Here is a 17,296-nt window from a genome sequence, read left to right on the forward strand (position 1 = left end):
GACATTCTTGGTATATACTTTTTTTTTTTTTTTTTGAGACAGAGTCTTGCTCTGTTGCCCAGGCTAGAGTGAGTGCCGTAACATCAGCTTAGCTCACAGCAACCTCAAATTCCTGAGCTCAAGGAATCCTCCTGCCTCAGCCTCCCCGAGTAGCTGGGACTACAGGCATGCACCACCACGCCTGGCTAATTTTTTCTATTTTTGGTAGAGGTGGGGTCTTGCTCTTGCTCAGGCTGGTCTCAAACTCCTGAGCTCAAGCAATCCTCCCGCCTTAGCCTTCCAGATTCCTAGGATTACAGGCCTGAGCCACTGTACCCAGCCAGTGCATTTCTGATTCCATCATTCCTTCCACATTTATTAGCCGGAAACAAGAATTCCCCTCCATCAACTAGGGCTACTATGTGTTTACCTGGAAATTAGTTCATTGAGCAGGATAGAGCTTATTTCCTTTTTTTAAAAAATAGCAACTTATTGAGATATAGTTCACATACCATATAATCATTCATCATTTTAAAGTGTACAATTCAATAGGGTTTTTAAAATTTTGTTTATTTCAGCATATTACAGGGGTACACATGTTTAGGTTACATATGTTGCCTTTGCCCCACTGGAGTCAGAGCTTCAAGCATGTCCGTCCCCCAGATGGTGTGCACCGCACCCATTAGCTGTGTATATATACCCATCCCCTCCTCCCCAACAATTCAGTGGTTTTTATAATATTGAGAGTTGTGCAACTATCACTACTAACTTCAGAACATTGTCATCACCTGTAGAAGAAACCCCATATCCATTAACACACACTCCCTATTCCTTCCTCCCCGAAGCTCTTGACAACCACTGACCTCCTTTGTGTATTTATTAATTTGCCTATTCAAGGCCTTTCATATAACACGTGGTCATTTGTGACTGGCTTCTTTCACTTAGTTTTCAAGGTTCATCCATGCTGTAGCACCTGTCAATACTTCATTCTTTTTATTGTCAAATAATATTCCATTGTGTGGATATACCACAATTGATTTATCTATTCATCAGCTGACCAACACTTGGGGACATCTGGGTTGTTCTCTCTTTTGCTGTTGTGAATGGTGCTGCTATGAACACTTATGAACAGGTTTTTGCATGAACATATGTTTTCACTTCTTTAGGGCATATACTGAGGAGTGAAATTTCTGTATCTTATAGCCATTTTAACATTTTGAAGAACTGATGAACTGCTTTCCAAAGTGGCTGTACCATTTTACAATCCCACCAGCAATCTATGAGGGTTCCGGTTTCTCCACATCCTCATTAACACTTGTTATTGTCTTTTTGATGCTTATTTTATTTTATTTATTTATTTTTCTTTAGAGACAGAGTCTCACTTTGTTGCCCAGGCTAGAGTGAGTGCCGTGGCATCAGCCTAGCTCACAGCAACCTCAGATTCCTGGGCTCAAGCAATCCTCCTGCCTCAGCCTCCCAAGTAGCTGGGACTACAGGCATGCACCACCATGCCCAGCTAATTTTTTCTATACATATTAGTTGGCCAATTAATTTATTTCTATTTATAGTAGAGATGGGGTCTCACTCTTGCTCAAGTTGGTTTTGAACTCCTGACCTTGAGAAATCCTCCCACCTCGGCCTCCCAGAGTGCTAGGATTATAGGCGTGAGCCAGTGTGCCCGGCCTAATATTTTCTATATATTTTTAGTTGGCCAATTAATTTCTTTCTTTTTTTTTTTTTATTTTTAGTAGAGACAGGGTCTCACTCTTGTTCAGGCTGGTCTCGAACTCCTGAGCTCAAACGATCCTCCCACCTTGGCCTCCCAGAGTGCTAGGATTACAGGTGTGAGCCACTGTGCTTGGCCTCTGCTAATGCCTTTTCCAGGGTGCAGCCCAGGAGACTCACTGTATAAGTATTCACATCTCCTTGGTCTCCTCTGGTCTATGACGGTTCTTCTTTCTCTCCTGTTTTTTTTTTTTTTTTTTTTTTTGAGACAGAGTCTCACTTTGTTTTCTCAGGCTAGAGTGAGTGCCGTGGCGTCAGCCTAGCTCACAGCATCCTCAATCTCCTGGGCTCAAGCAATCCTCCTGCCTCAGCCTCCCAAGTAGCTGGGACTACAGGCATGTGCCACCATGCCCGGCTAAGTTTTTTCTATATATATTAGTTGGCCAATTAATTTCTTTCTGTTTATAGTAGAGACGGGGTCTCACTCTTGCTCAGGCTGGTTTCGAACTCCTGACCTCGAGCAATCCACCCGCCTCAGCCTCCCAGAGTGCTAGGATTACAGGTGAGAGCCACCGCACCTGGCTTCTCTCCTGGTTTTTTATGACCCAGACAGTTTGAGGGGTGCTATAGCAGTATTTTACAGACTGTTCCTCACTTTGGATTTGCCCACTGTTTTTCCCATGTTACGACTGGGGTTATGGGTTTGGGGAAGGACACAACAGATGTAAAGTACCGTGCTAGTCATGTAGTATCAGCATGCAAACTATCTCATGTGCCCAGTTAGCATGATTAAGCAGTTTAAAGCAACACACAGCCCAGGTGTAGTGTCTCACACCTGTAGTCCCAGTGATTTGGGAGGCCAAGGCGGGGAGATTGTTTGAGACCAGCCTGGACAACACTGACCTCGTCTCTACAAAAAATACAAAAAATTAGCCAAGTGTGGCTACGTGCACCTATAGTCCCAGCTTCTAAGGAGGCTGAGGCAGGAGGATCGCTTGAGCCCAGGAGTCTGAGGCTGCAGTGAGCTATGATGACACCACTGCACTTCAGCCTGTGAAACAGAGTGAGACTCTGGCTCTAAAGAAAAAAAAAAAGCAACACAAATTTATTCTCTTCTAGGTCAAAATCCCAGCGTGGATCTCACTGGGCTAAAATCAGAGTGCTGTCAGGAAGGCATTTCTAGGGAAGCAACCCTTATCTGGACCTTCCCAGCTTCTAGATGCCACTGGCATTCCCCAGCTAGGGACCCCTCCTCCACTCCCAAAGCTAGCAATGGGGTTCAGTCCTTCTCACTTGATACCTCTCTGGCCCTCCTCCACGTCACATCTCTCCCTAATCCAGCTAGGAAGGGTTTTCTGATTGTACGGACTCCTGTGATTAGATTGCGCTCCCCCGAGTAACCCAGGATAATCTCCTCGTCTCAAAGTCACACTCTTAATCACATCTGCAAAGTCTCTTTTGCCATGTCAGGTAACACATTCACAGGCTCTGGGATTAGGGCGGGAACATCTTTGGTGGCCTACCTGCCTGCTGGACGCAGTGACTTCTTATTTATGGAAGTGGCCCTGTTTTCATTTAATGTAGCAAGACCAACTTTTTTTTTTTTTGAGACAGAGTCTCACTTTGTTGCCCAGGCTAGAGTGAGTGCCATGGCATCAGCCTAGCTCACAGCAACCTCAAACTCCTGGGCTCAAGCAATCCTGCTGCCTCAGCCTCCCGACTAGCTGGGACTACAGGCATGCACCACCATGCCCAGCCAATTTTTTTCTATATATATTAGTTGGCCAATTAATTTCTTTCTATTTATAGTAGAGACGGGTCTCGCTCTTGCTCAGGCTAGTTTCGAACTCCTGACCTTGAGCAATCCGCCAGCCTCGGCCTCCCAGAGAGCTAGGATTACAGGCGTGAGCCACTGCGCCCGGCTGCAAGACCAACTTTTTTTTTTTTTGAGACAGAGTCTTATTTTGTTGCCCAGGCTAGAGTGAGTGCCGTGGCATCAGCCTGGCTCACAGCAACCTCAATCTCCGGGGCTCAGCGATCCTTCTGCCTCAGCCTCCCAAGTAGCTGGGACTACAGGCATGCGCCACCATGCCCAGCTAATTTTTTGTATATATATTTTTAGTTGGTCAATTAATTTATTTCTATTTTTGGTAGAGACAGGGTCTCGCTCAGGCTGGTTTCGAACTCCTGACCTTGAGCAATCTGCCCGCCTCGGCCTCCCAAAGTGCTAGGATTACAGGCGTGAGCCACCACGCCCGGCCAAGACCAACTTTTAAAGTACATTTCTTTTTCAGCAAAAACAGTTGGCTGATTTCAAGGACATGTTAAGTAAGTATTAACTGTATTACATACAGTTAAGTAAGCGTTAACTGTATTACATACAGTTCTCAGATAGAAAGAAACAAACCACCAAACTGGTGAAGCAGTGGGACAACTAAGGTTTTGGGAAACCGAGGCCAGGGTGAGAAGATTCCAGAGGCCTATCCCCAATCAGGAAGTAGCTGGAGTTGGAAGAAATAGTGTCTGTTTGGTAGGAGGCCTGCCTCCCAGCGACCCAACACAAATCCTGTTGACATAACCCTGTTAATCAAAGCAATCCTCTAACTGCCCAAGGCCAGTTCCTTTGGCTCCTGGTGGAAATTCACTCGGAGGATCCGGATCCGGCAAATATAAAAGGTCTGGTCCCAGCGTGAGGGAGCTATATCCTGGAAGAGGTGGCCAAGGACAGCTCCCCTCCTGCCAGAACTAGCAGGCACCGAAGCAGTGGCATGGTCCCATCAGAAAACCCCAGGGACTGGAGAGCCAGCCTCAAAGGCACCAGCCTTGAGACAGACCTGGGGACCAGCTCAGGTAAGAGGTGGCAGAGGGTCCCTCAGCCCCGCAAAAAGACCAGCTGAGCGGAAGTGGAGGCGGGACCCAATGGCAGACATCCCGCCCCACTTGGAGTTGCTGGGATTCTCAAGGCTTGGGTGGACTTAATGTATTTCCTGTGTCATCCAGCCTCCCAGGACACAGGCTTCCTTCTGAGCCCATGTCGTGGTTAAGAGCACATAGTTAAGAGAACAGACGTGTGCGTTATTTGGGTAACTCAAAAAATTACTTTTTTAAAAGTACAGGGTTTAGGCTGGGCGCGGTGACTCACACCTGTAATCCCAGCACCCTGGGAGGCCAAGGTGAGAGGATCACTTGAGCTCAGGAGTTGGAGACCAGCCTGAGCAAGATCGAGACCCCCTCTCTACCAAAAAGAAAAGAAAAGAAAAAAAAACTCAGCTGGGCATTGCGGGAGGCTGAGGCAGAAGGATCGCTTGAGCCCAGGAGTTAGAGGTTGCTGTTGTGAGCTACAATGACAACACTGCACTCTACAAAGGGCGACAGAGTGAGACTCTGTCTCAATAAAAACAAGGCAACTGAACACCCCATCCTCTTAGCCCCCAACCCCTTCATATGAAGGAAGGAAGGAAGGAAAGAAAGAAAGAGTACAGGCTTTGGATTTATTGTTATTTATTTATTTATTTATTTATTTTTGAGACAGAGTCTCGCTTTGTTGCCCAGGCTAGAGTGAGTGCCGTGGCATCAGCCTAGCTCACAGCAACCTCAGATTCCTGGGCTCAAGCGATCCTCCTGCCTCAACCTCCTGAGTAGCTGGGACTACAGCATGTGCCACCATGCCCAGCTAATTTTTTCTATATATATTAGTTGGCCAATTAATTTCTTTCTATTTATAGTAGAGACGGGGTCTCGCTCTTGCTCAGGCTGGTTTCGAACTCCTGACCTCGAGCAATCCGCCCGCCTTGGCCTCCCAGAGTGCTAGGATTACAGGCGTGAGCCACTGCGCCCGGCCCAGGCTTTGGATTTAGACAGACCTGCTCTGATCCTTGCTTCACTGATAAATCTGTTGCCTGGTTCATCCATTCTACCCCGTGCTGGGCTCGGAGCTGGGGTGGGGACACATTAGCAGGAGAGGACAGGGATCTCCAGAGCAGATGGGACTGGTCCACCGAGGCTGTGGACGAGAGTATGCGGGGAAGAGGGACAGGAGCGAGGTGCTCCCTGAGAACCAGCAACAATTGTGCAAGCTGAGCCTCGGTTTCCTCATCTGCAAAGGTGGCCAGGGCCTTGCTCTTGGGCTAAGGACCTTGCTAGCTCAGGGACCAGCAGAACGGGCACCTGTGGGAGCTCGTTAGAAATGCAGAGTCCCAGGCCCCACCTCGGACTCACTGTATCGGACTCTGCATTTGAACACGCTCCTAGAGGTTCGAAGGAACAGCAAAGTCGAGGGCCACGGAGATAGTGGACGCGCGGCTCCTGAAAGGCAGATGGCTGATAAGCAGACATTGAAACTCAGGTCTCTCTGATGCTGAAATCCATGCTCTTTTTTTTTTTTTTTTTTTTTTGAGACAGGGTCTCACTCTGTTGCCCAGGCTAGAGTGAGTGCCGTGGCGTCAGCCTAGCTCACAGCAACCTCAAACTCCTGGGCTCAAGCAATCCTCCTGCCTCAGCCTCCCAAGTAGCTGGGACGAGAGGCATGAACCACCATACCTGGCTAAGTTTTTCTATATAATTTTAGTTGGCCAATTAACTTCTTTCTATTTTTAGTAGAGACGGGGTCTCGCTCTTGCTCAGGCTGCTTTCGAACTCCTCACCTTGAGCGATCCACCTGCCTTGGCCTCCCAGAGTGCTAGGATTACAGGTGTGAGCCACTGCCCAGCCTGAAATCCATGCTCTTCAACTGTCCTGTCTTCACGTACGCACCAACACACACTTAAACCCTACTGAATGAACAAATGAATGAACAAATGAATTAATGAAACCTTGTTCCTTGCTTGTGCTAGCACAAACCTTTGGTCTTTTCCTCCCTTCCAGGTGGGAAGCCGGCCGGCCATCCGAAGGCTGTCCCCAGGGCTCACCTAACTTTTGTGATCGACTGTGCCCGTGGGAAGCACCTCTCCCTGGCAGCACCTGCGCCGCCCCGAGCCCCCAGGCCCCACCAAGGGCCCGTCGCCCCGCCAATGAAGACCTACATCGTGTTCTGTGGGGAAAACCAGCCCCCTCTGACTCAGGACACCACCCTGGGTGGCGAACGCCTTGCCCAGGCCGGGCAAGGAGGGGTGGCAGCCCCGGCCTCCTCCCCGGAAAGCCCCTGGGAGGTTCCTGAGGCCAAGGGGAGACCCTTGAAGGCTGGGCCTGTGAGGTCTTCAACCTGGGGCACACTCAAGGACTCCCTCAGAGCCCTCTCCTCCTGCGTGTGCGGGCAGGTGGATTAGCTGGGAGCCCGTGGGCGGAGGCTGGAGCACGGGCTCTGGGCCCGGGGGCTGCGGTTTTCAGGGCCCACCCCCATTCCTCAGCCAAGCGGCAGTCCTTCCTGCCCAAGCCGAAGAAAGAACATTATTAGATCCACGAAAGGACATCTGAAACGGCCATCACGTGCACCCCAGTTCCTCTTCCTCCCAGTCTCTGCCAGCCGTTCAGCAGAGGCGGGCTACGGCTCACTCACCCTTGCAGCAGGCGCTGATGGAGGCTTCCAGTGCCCGCCCTGCCGAGGGTCTGGGGCAGACAGCTCGGCTCTTTTGGAGCTTATTCTTGGGGGCAGGGGAAAGGGCGAAAGGTTAAACACGTATCCAAATGAATAAAGATGATTTTGGACAGTGCCGAGTGCAGTGCAGGAACTAAATCCAGACGCTGGGCTGGAGAGCGACTGGGTAGGGGCTTTGGTGACCCAGTGCTTGAGAAAGGCGTCTCTGAGCAGGTAACAAAGTATGACCCCAAAAATGAGAGGGACCCAGCCCTGCGACAATCCAGCCTCCCCAGCGCCACCTGCTGGCATTTTATCTCCCCAGGGTGGACCAGAGAAGGTGGTCGGGATGGCCCAGCGTGACAGGCAGGGGCAGCATGTTGGCTGCTGCTGCCGTCTTGGGACACTGGCAGGGCAGGGGACACTGGCAGGGAGATTTGAGGGCACGGCGGTGGGGGTTCGGAGGCTCTAGGAGGTTGGTGACAGGAGACCCCATCCCAGAAGGCAGCCCAGGTGGGACCCGCGATGGGCGGTGGGACGTGAGGGAAAGGGGCTTCTTGATGTTTCTGAGCATCCACTGCCTGCAGATGCCAGGCTCACGCTGCCCCCTCGGGGTACAGAGAAGAGGGCAGTGGAGGAGCTCGGTCCCTGCTCCACAGGACAGTCCTGGTGGTATCACCAGCGTGGGTGCGAGGGGTGTGTAAGCCCCAGAGATGCCTGGCACTGTGTGAAATTCCACATCGACCTGCATGAGGAGCGTGTCTCGAGGCTCCCAGATAAAAATTATTGAATGCTTATTTATTCGATGACTAGTTTACCAGGTCCCTACAAACACGCATTGACCATTTGCTCTGTGTCAGAGAAAAGACACTCTCACAGTGCACTCTCACAGGGAAGCACCATGTTTGTACCCATTTTGCAGGTTAGTGAACTGAGGCACAGAGAGGTCGAGAAAGGCACTCAAAGTCCACAGAGTGGTACAGTCAAGATTAGAATGCAGGCAAGCCCGGGCCCAAGTTCTTGCTCCTGACCGTAGGGCACACAGCCTCTCTTCTGGCAGGTTCTCTTCCCCACAGAGCAGACCCAGAGAGCACAGACATGACCCTGTCCTCGGGGAGCTCACAGCCGGGGGGGGGGGGGGGGGAGACCAGAGAGGAAGCAGACGATCGCCGTAGCTGCTGATAGGCGCAGCACTAAGGGCAACACAGAGTGATGTTGGGGCACAGAGCGGGGTGGCCAGCCCACTCTGGGGACAGGAGACCAGGCAGGGCTTCCTACAGGAAGTGATCTGACCCCCTATATAAAGGGGAGAAGCCAGGGTGGGGAGTGCTCCGGGCAGGAGGACCAGAGTCATTCAGTGTGGCTGGAGTGATCAGTCACTCATTTATTTGCCAAGTATTTCCTGGGCACCCACTGTATGCCAGGCTCGGGGCTAGACCCTGGGATGGAGCCATGAATAAGCCAGACAAGGCCCAGCCACAAAGCCCGTCTAGGTGGGAAGACAGGCAATGCACACAAACAGAACAAAGATCAGAGCAGGGCCAGGAGCACAGCACTGAGGCCTGGCAGGACCCTGCGAGGTCTTTAGATTTTATTCCGAGATGAGGCCGTTAGAAATTGCAAGGAGAGTGGCTCTTCTGCCTGCAGAGGGTGGGCTTTAATCCCGGCAAAGGAGAGTGAGGTTTTGGACTAGAGGGGAGGTGACAGTGCAGTCTGGATGACACATGCCCATCAGGAAAGCCCCTCCCCTCCTTCTGTTGAGAAACATCAGACTAGAAGAGCCCAAAGACAGGGCTGCACTCACTAGGAGTTTGAGACCCTCAGGGGAGAGCCGGGCCTGCGGCTGCACATCCAGCTCTGCACCAGCAGGTGGCGCCCTATCACCAGCCTGCAGGGCCACTGAGGGAGGGGACCCGCTGGGCCTGGGGCCAGAGCCACCGAGCCACCCGGCCAGCCGCCAGCCGCCAGCAGGTCTTGTTTTCAGAAGCCAAACTTTGGTTCTGACCAACACGTCTTTTGTCCGGAATACTGAGCTACTCTACTACGCCAGGCAACACTCATTGAGGTGACATTTCAGAATTTATTTTTATTTTTTTTCCTTTTTTTTTTTTGAGACAGAGTCTCGCTTTGTCGCCCAGGCTAGAGTGAGTGCCATGGCGTCAGCCTAGCTCACAGCAACCTCAAACTCCTGGGCTCAAGTGATCCTCCTGCCTCAGCCTCCCGAGTAGCTGGGACTACAGGCATGTGCCACCATGCCCGGCTAATTTTTTGTATATATATTTTTTAGTTGGTCAATAATTTCTTTCTATTTATGGTAGAGACGGGGTCTCGCTCTTGCTCAGGCTGGTTTCGAACTCCTGACCTGGAGCAATCTACCAACCTCGGCCTCCCAGAGTGCTAGGATTACTGGCGTGAGCCACCTCGCCTGGCCTGACATTTCAGAATTTAACTGTGGGGTCTTGGTATGGGTGGATTCAGAGGCCCTGGCACTTGCTTGCTTGGTAAAGGAAGTTGTCATTACTATTGGCCAGACCTGCTCCTATGCACCACATGCCACATCAGTTCACCCCACTTCAGTCCCGTGGGCATGATTTTATTGCCATTTTACAGATGAGGAAACTGAGGCCCAGAGAGGTTAAATACTTTGTCCGAGGTCACTAACTAGAAAGAGGCGGAGTGACTGCGCACCCAGGCCTGTCACCCTGTCCTGTGCTGCGGGCAGTCCCGCCACATGTGTGCAGTGAGAGAGAGGAATGAATGTTCTCCCAGGGCCCAGCCCAAGGCCTGGCAATGTGTGGGGAGTGAGTGTCTGGCGACTGAGGGGCCCGTGGGCCTCACTGAGATGGGGCACACAGGTGGAGCAGGAACAGGGAGAGATGCCAGGTTCAGGAAGGGACATGTCACGTGAGAGCCCTGTGGGACATTCGGGGAGAGGGCTGAGGCTGAGGCTGGCAATGGGGGAGCCATCGGTACAGAGGTCGGTGACTGAAGCCGCTCAAGGAAACCATGGACTGAGACCAGGTCAGCAGGCCCGAGGTTAGGGAGGTATAAGGAAATTTGGAATAAGCCAGAAATACCACTGGGTGTTTCCAACACACTCTATGCATCATCTTATTGTTTGGGGGCTGTGTACCTTTTGTTGCCTTCGAGCTATTTTACAATCCTGTATATTGTAAATAACTGAGAAGAATGCAACACACTTCTTGTCTGCAGACAAGCAGATCCTGTGCTGTCTTGCAGAAGCCCAGTGGACGCGTCCCCTCCCTCGGAAGATGCGGTTTCACCTCCATGCGCACATTCCCTTCAGTATTCCCTGATCTACAAATCTACCTGCTCTTTGACTTCTCCTCTGAGCTGATCGTAACATCTTACTGGTTCCCTCATTAGTCATGAGTTAAGTAAAATCCTTAGTGGGAATGTAAAATGATGCAGCCACTCTGGAAAAGAGTCTGGCAGTTCTTCAAACACGGTGTTACCACATGGCCCAGCCGGTCCACTCCTGGGCATGTACCCAGGAGAGGGGAAAACGCATGTTCACACGGAAACCTGCACGTGCGTGTGCACACAGCACTATGCACAACAGCCAAAGGGTGGAAAGAACCCAACGTCCGTCACTTGCCGGGTGGATAAACAGACCGTGGTCCACCCACACAGTGGAGTATTACTCAGCCTTGAGGAGGGATGAAGCCCTGATTCATGCTCCTATGTGGATGAATCTCAAAAACATTATGCTAAGTGAAAGGTGTCCAACACAAAGTGTCACATATTATGTTATTCCATTGATAAGAAATATCCAGAATAGTTAAATTCATAGAGACAGAAACCAGTTTGGCGGTTACCAAGTAGCTGGGGGCACGGAGGGAAGTGGAAAGCGATCGCTTAACGGGTGCAGGATCTCCTCTGAGGGTGTGGAAAATGTTCTAGAACTAGACACAGTGATGGTTGTACAGCATTTCGGATGTACTAAATGCCACTGAATTGTGTGCGTTAAGATGGTTGATTTTATGTTATGTGGCTTTTCCCTCAATAATAAAAATAAAAACCCTTTAACACATGTTCATTTTATGAGTCGTGGTTTCATTTTTCTGTTATTTTTTAAATTATTCTTCAACAGAGAAAAGAAAGAAGAAGGAGAGACAGGTACAGTCCGAGAGGTAGGGTAAAACCATAATAAGAAAGTGGCTGGGAGGGGAGAGAGAGAAAGAGAAATGCAAAAGGAAAGAATGTTGCAGAAATCAAACATTTTGTGAAACTAAATAATAAAATAACAATTGCTATGAGTGGTTTCCACGTGCCAGCCCCCACACTAAGCTCTCTCAAAAGAATAGCTCAAGTAGTCTTCATGCAACCCTGTGAGGTGCTGTCCCATTTTACAGATGAGAAAACTGAGGCTTGGGTAGGTTAAGTGACTGGCCGGAGGCCACACAGCCAGTAAGTGGCAGAGCCAGGGTTGAAACAGAGGTAGTTTGACCTTAGAGTTTTTACCTGCTGACCACACTACAGGAACTCACAGTTGTGGGAATGGATCAATAAATTAAGACTTTAGTGAAGCAGTGAGTGAAAGTGCAAATACGTGAATGTGTTTCTAGCTTAGCAGCCGAGCTTAACTCAGGGCTGTGTCCCCAGCACCTGGTACATAGTAAGTGGTAAAAAATGGGCAGGGACCAGGTGTGGTGGCTCACATCTGTAATCCTAGCACTCTGGGAGGCCGAGGCGGGAGGATCGCTCAAGGTGAGGAGTTCGAAACCAGCCTGAGCAAGAGTGAGACCCTGTCTCTACTAAAAATAGAAAGAAATTAATAGGCCAACTAAAAATATATAGAAAAAATTAGTCCGGCATGGTGGTGCATGCCTGTAGTCCCAGGTACTCGGGAGGCTGAGGCAGGAGGATTGCTTGAGCCCAGGAGTTTGAGGTTGCTGTGAGCTAGGCTGACACCACAGCACTCACTGTAGCCCGGGCAACAGAGTGAGACTCTATCTCAAAAAAAAAAAAAAAAAAAAAATGGGGAGGGAAAGAAGGAAGGAAGGAAGGAAGGAAGGAAGGAAGGAAGGAAGGAAGGAAGGAAGGAAGGAAGGAAGGGAAGGAAGGAGGGGAGGGAGGAAGGGAGGAAGAGAAGAAGGGAAGGGGGAGGAGGAGGGAGGAACAAGCAGGGCTGCCATCCTGCCCTCTCCTCTCTGGCTCCCCAGGGACAGCAGCCTGGCTTTGTGCCCTTCAGGGAGGCACCCAGAGGACCCCTACCCCTTCCAGCAGCCCCCAGATTCCCACAGAAGGCTGTCCCTGGATCCAGGCCCCAGAGGGCCCCAGAGCTTGGATGGGCCTCTGCTTGCTGCTCACTGTGTACCACCTGCAGCCCAGGCCAGCTGCGGCGGCCCAGCTGTGCTGACTGTAAACATCGCCCCTTCCTCTGCCCAGAGGCACCAGCCCAGCGGACTCCTCTCCCCACGCCCTCCCCTACTGTCCGAGGTCAGAGCCAGCTGGGTGGAATCTTGGTCTTCCTCGTCCAGAACCCACAACAATTTCAGCAAGAGCATAGCATGCCCTGAGCACACACTGAAACCCCAGCTCCTTCCCGGTCTCACAGCAGCCCTGGGAGCGTGGTGCTTGGTCTTCGTTGATGGTTGAGGCAACTAAGGATTCCGGGGGCTTCCCTCCCCGACCCCACTCCCAGGGCCCAGACAACCTTCGATCTTCCGAGAAGGATGGACCCTTCAAGCTCTTACTTTTCCAGGTTGGGGGAGAGGGGTGCTCCTTTGCCCCTCCAGCCCAAGTCAAGGTCTTGATGGGGCCAGGGACAGTGTGGGTGACACTGGGGATGCTGGGATTCAAATCTAAAAGAAATAACAGCAGCTGAGCCCTCCTGGGCATCTTCAGGGCACGTGCGTGTGAGCTCAGCTACCACATGCTGAGCACCTGGCCCCCTAAAGGAAAAAACCGGGCAAGCTGATCATAAGTGGAGAGTTTATTTGGGCCAAATTTGAGGACTGCAGCCTGGAAGCATAGATTCAAGTTGCCCGGAATATACACTCCGGTTAGCAGCAGTTACAAGTGGATTTTTAACAGAAAAGAAGAGGCAGTTCCTAAGCTGCCTACCAAGAATTTACATTAAAATAACATAAGCACACGTGGCCACAGAGAAGGGAATAAGACGCTGGAGATTCAGAAGGGGGCGGTGAGGGCTGAGAAATCACTTAATGGGTCCAGTTACACCGTTCAGGGCCACCATAAAAGGCCAGACTTCACCCCATGGGACACATCCACTTAACAAGACTACACTTGTTCCCCCCGGATCTACAAAAATAAAAGAAAATAAAGTAACATAAGCTATTGATTCCCTAGACATTGTTCTTTGTACCGCAAATTCCAGGAGCATGAAGATCGTGGGTGGGGAAGCTAGTCAGGAACAAACATGCTTTTAAACCTGGGCCTGGGGCGGGGGAGCGACAGGGGTGGACGTGACCTAAGTCCCATACTCATGTCTCTCTGGGCCTGATAAATTTTGCATGCCTCGCATAGCTCAGACTGCTCTGAGCTAGTTCTCTTGTCTCATTTCCCTCCTTTTGATCAAACACCTTCCCACGGAAGCACTGCTGCCCAGTCTCTGCTTAGGTCAGAGTGACAGGCGTCCTTCACCCCTTGGTGCTCCGACAGCTCGTGCCCCACGCTGGGGGCTGGGGGGGGGATACGTCCCAGGGAGGAATTATTTTAAGGGCGTGCCAAAAACTGAACAGGATGGCGTCACAGGGCGGGAAAATGAGACCTCAGTCCAGTCCCTGGTTTATGTAGCTGCCATCCCTTGTTGAATCATTTCTAGTTTTCAGAATGCCACGAGTTTAGTTTTCTCGGAAGACGTAAAACGAGAGACACATAGTAGAAATAGAACGCACGTGACTATAATCAAAAAAGAGAATGTGTACATCAGAACGAAAAAATAAAACCTGTTCCATGAAGGAGCCAACAAAAATATCACAAAGAAAATTAGAATCCAGTCCTTTAGGGACTTGCTGTAGCCAGGAAACATAACAATTCAGGATTTAGGCCACATTGGAGGAAAATAATAAAAACTCAAATACAGTGGTCAGGGCTGGAATCTAATGACAGTGTGCTAGAGTTTTCCTCTGAGATGCAATTTTTCTCTCTCCAGTTCCCCATTTCTACCAAAGATGAATCTTAGTAGGACTAATTTGCTTGCAAAAGAAGTTTTAATATTATGCTCGGCTTGATTGCTTCCAGAAAGGGCAAGGAGAAGAGTGATTGCTCATGTAGGCTCTGGTAAGTGGGCTCTGCTGGAACTTTCATAAGGAATTTCTCATTAGGCTGTCAAAAGCCTCGAGGCTAGAAGCCAGCCAAGGATCTGCCTTTAGACCTGCCTGTAACACCTGTACAAATTGGGTGAATTCCTGGCTTCTTGAGGCCCCAAAATATCTTGTGGTTTCCAGGCTTGTCAGAAAGTAACATTCTTTACTTACTGCAAGATCTGGGAAGCTTACAGACAAGCCTCCAGGCCAGTCTTCTCGAGGGACTTTTTATCAGTTTTATAAAGTCAACCTCAATTCCTCAAAGCAGTCTGGTCCTATCTCAAAATAATGTCATTCCCGTCAAAGCCTTGGTATCCAATGTGTCCTGTTACAAAAGAAAACAGATTCCTATCACACTTACGCAAATAATTATATTGCCATAAAATGAGAATACTCACAGATAGTTTCCAAAGTTTGGAGTAATCGGGTAGAGAGAAAGGCAAACGTTTGGATTTTACTCACAAACGTTATCTTTTACCCAATTGCTGTTAGCCATAACTAGCTCAAAGGAAAAAGTTTTCTCAAGTCTGGAAAACAAAATATAAAAACAATCAGCAATGTTTCAAACAAAAAGGCGTAAAAATAATTTCAGTCCCATGTAATGGATCTTGTCTGGTTGATGCTGGGTTAGTGACCTTCACGCACACATGGGTTTTTCATTAGAGTTCTGCAAGTTTTTATTCAGTCAAATGATATGATCTCCAAAGTTATCAGAAATCTGTATTCAGGAGTGCTTTGTCAGGGTCTTTTTCCATGAATTTCCTCCAAGAAAAAGCAAATTTGGGACCACAACTGATTATAAACGACTTTTTGAGAAGAGTCAATGTAAAACAATAATTGCCTATGGATGATAAAAGACTTAGTGTAGCCATGGTTAAAGATATAATTCAGGCCGGGCGTGGTGGCTCACGCCTGTAATCCTAGCACTCTGGGAGGCCGAGGCGGGCGGATTGCTTGAGGTCAGGAGTTCAAAACCAGCCTGAGCAAGAGTGAGACCCCTGTCTCTACTATAACATATATAGAAAAAATTAGCCGGGCATGGTGGCACATGCCTGTAGTCCTAGCTACTTGGGAGGCTGAGGCAGTAGGATCGCCTGAGCCCAGGAGACTGAGGTTGCTGTGAGCTAGGCTGACACCACAGCACTCACTCTAGCCTGGGCAACAAAGCAAGACTCTGTCTCAAAAAAAAAAAAAAGATATAATTCATGAGGAAATTTGGTTATTTCTGTGACATGTAACAACTTAAAATAATAACCATGGCCAGGCACAGGCCAGGCACAGTGGCTCATACCTGTAATCCTAGCACCTTGGGAGGCCAAGATGGGAGGATCCCTTGAGGCCAGGAGTTCAAGACTAGCTTGAGCAACAAAGCGAGAACCCACCTCTACAAAAAAATAAAAAAATTATCCAGGCATGGTGGTGTGTGCTTGTAATTCCAGCTATAATACTTGGGAGGCTGAGGCAGGAGGATTGCTTGAGCACAGAAGTTTGAGGTTGCTGTGAGCTATGATGGTGCCGCTGCACTTTAGCCTGGGCAACAGAGTGAGACCTTGTCTCAAAATAATAACAATAAATCTAATTGTCTGACAACATATATAAAGACATATCAGAATTTTAGGAATCTCATACAATTTTTAAACACATATTAATAACATACCCACACAAATATAACTCAAAGAAAGTTAAACACCATTTCTTATTTGACAATGCTCCCCGTATGATTTTATTTTATTTATTTATTTATTTATTTATTTATTTATTTATTTATTTATTTATTTATTTATTTTCTGAGACAGAGTCTCACTTTGTTGCCCAGGCTAGAGTGAGTGCCATGGCGTCAGCCTAGCTCACAGCAACCTCAATCTCCTGAGACTCCTGGGCTCAAGCAATCCTACTGCCTCAGCCTCCTGAGTAGCTGGGACTACAGGCATGTGCTACCATGCCCGGCTAATTTTTTCTATATATATTAGTTGGCCAATTAATTTCTTTCTATTTATAGTAGAGACGGGGTCTTGCTCTTGCTCAGGCTGGTTTCGAACTCCTGACCTCGAGCAATCCTCCCGCCTCGGCCTCCCAGAGTGCTAGGATTACAGGCGTGAGCCACCATGCCTGGCCCCCCATATGATTTTAACATACCAAATAAGCCTAATATATCTCTCTTAGATTTACAGGGGTTTCTTTTAGAAAATAATTTTAGAATTGGAAATTTGATTTGGGGAAGTTTGTCAAATATCAAAGGTTTAAAACACTTGATCAAAATAGGATCACAGGTCACTGTGAAATTATAGTCATTCATTTAGCCAAAGTGATAATTCAAAGGTTTCCAAAAGCAAGAACCTTTATTCTGTGGTGTTTCTTTTTGGAAGGAAAAAAACTGACACGGAGTAAAGGTATAATGTAAAACAGTCAAAACTGGCCCCTACCACAATTTGTATGTAACTAAACTATGTCTGGTAAGGCCATTACTAATTACAAACATCATTCACCAAAAAGGCATAAGATTTAGATTATGAGAGAGCAAATATGAAATGGGTTATTATGTTTCTCAGAGCAAACTGGAAACACAGGGCTCTCTACTTGTACTGTAAACTTCCTAATTACTGATTTATAATCATACCTACTCTTTAAGATACAAAAGTCCCCAGAACCTGTGTTACACACCTTCTTGCATCAGCATCAAAAAGCTTAACAAGGCCGGGCGCTGTGGCTCACGCCTGTAATCCTAGCTCTTGGGAGGCCGAGGCGGGCGGATTGCTCAAGGTCAGGAGTTCAAAACCAGCCTGAG

At 48.9% G+C, this 17,296-nt stretch overlaps 1 protein-coding gene across 1 annotated transcript; it reads left to right on the plus strand.

Moving 5' to 3' along the window:
* The first annotated feature begins 4,403 nt into the window (after positions 1-4,403).
* On the plus strand, positions 4,404-7,352 carry SRARP (steroid receptor associated and regulated protein). Its single transcript, XM_012763067.3, has 2 exons — positions 4,404-4,554; positions 6,568-7,352. The coding sequence occupies exons 1-2, from the start codon at positions 4,473-4,475 to the stop codon at positions 6,966-6,968; spliced, it is 483 nt and encodes a 160-aa protein (XP_012618521.2). The 5' UTR covers positions 4,404-4,472; the 3' UTR covers positions 6,969-7,352.
* The last annotated feature ends 9,944 nt before the right edge of the window (positions 7,353-17,296 follow it).

The sequence above is a fragment of the Microcebus murinus genome, chromosome 2 (assembly GCF_040939455.1).
Source record: "Microcebus murinus isolate Inina chromosome 2, M.murinus_Inina_mat1.0, whole genome shotgun sequence".
Classification (NCBI taxonomy): domain Eukaryota; kingdom Metazoa; phylum Chordata; class Mammalia; order Primates; family Cheirogaleidae; genus Microcebus; species Microcebus murinus.

Coding starts and splice junctions, on each gene's coding strand:
- SRARP (XM_012763067.3), top strand. CDS start 4,473: ATGGTCCCATCAGAAAACCCCAGGGACTGGAGAGCCAGCCTCAAAGGC. Junction 4,555..6,567: donor AGACCTGGGGACCAGCTCAG/GTAAGAGGTGGC, acceptor CCTCCCTTCCAG/GTGGGAAGCCGGCCGGCCAT.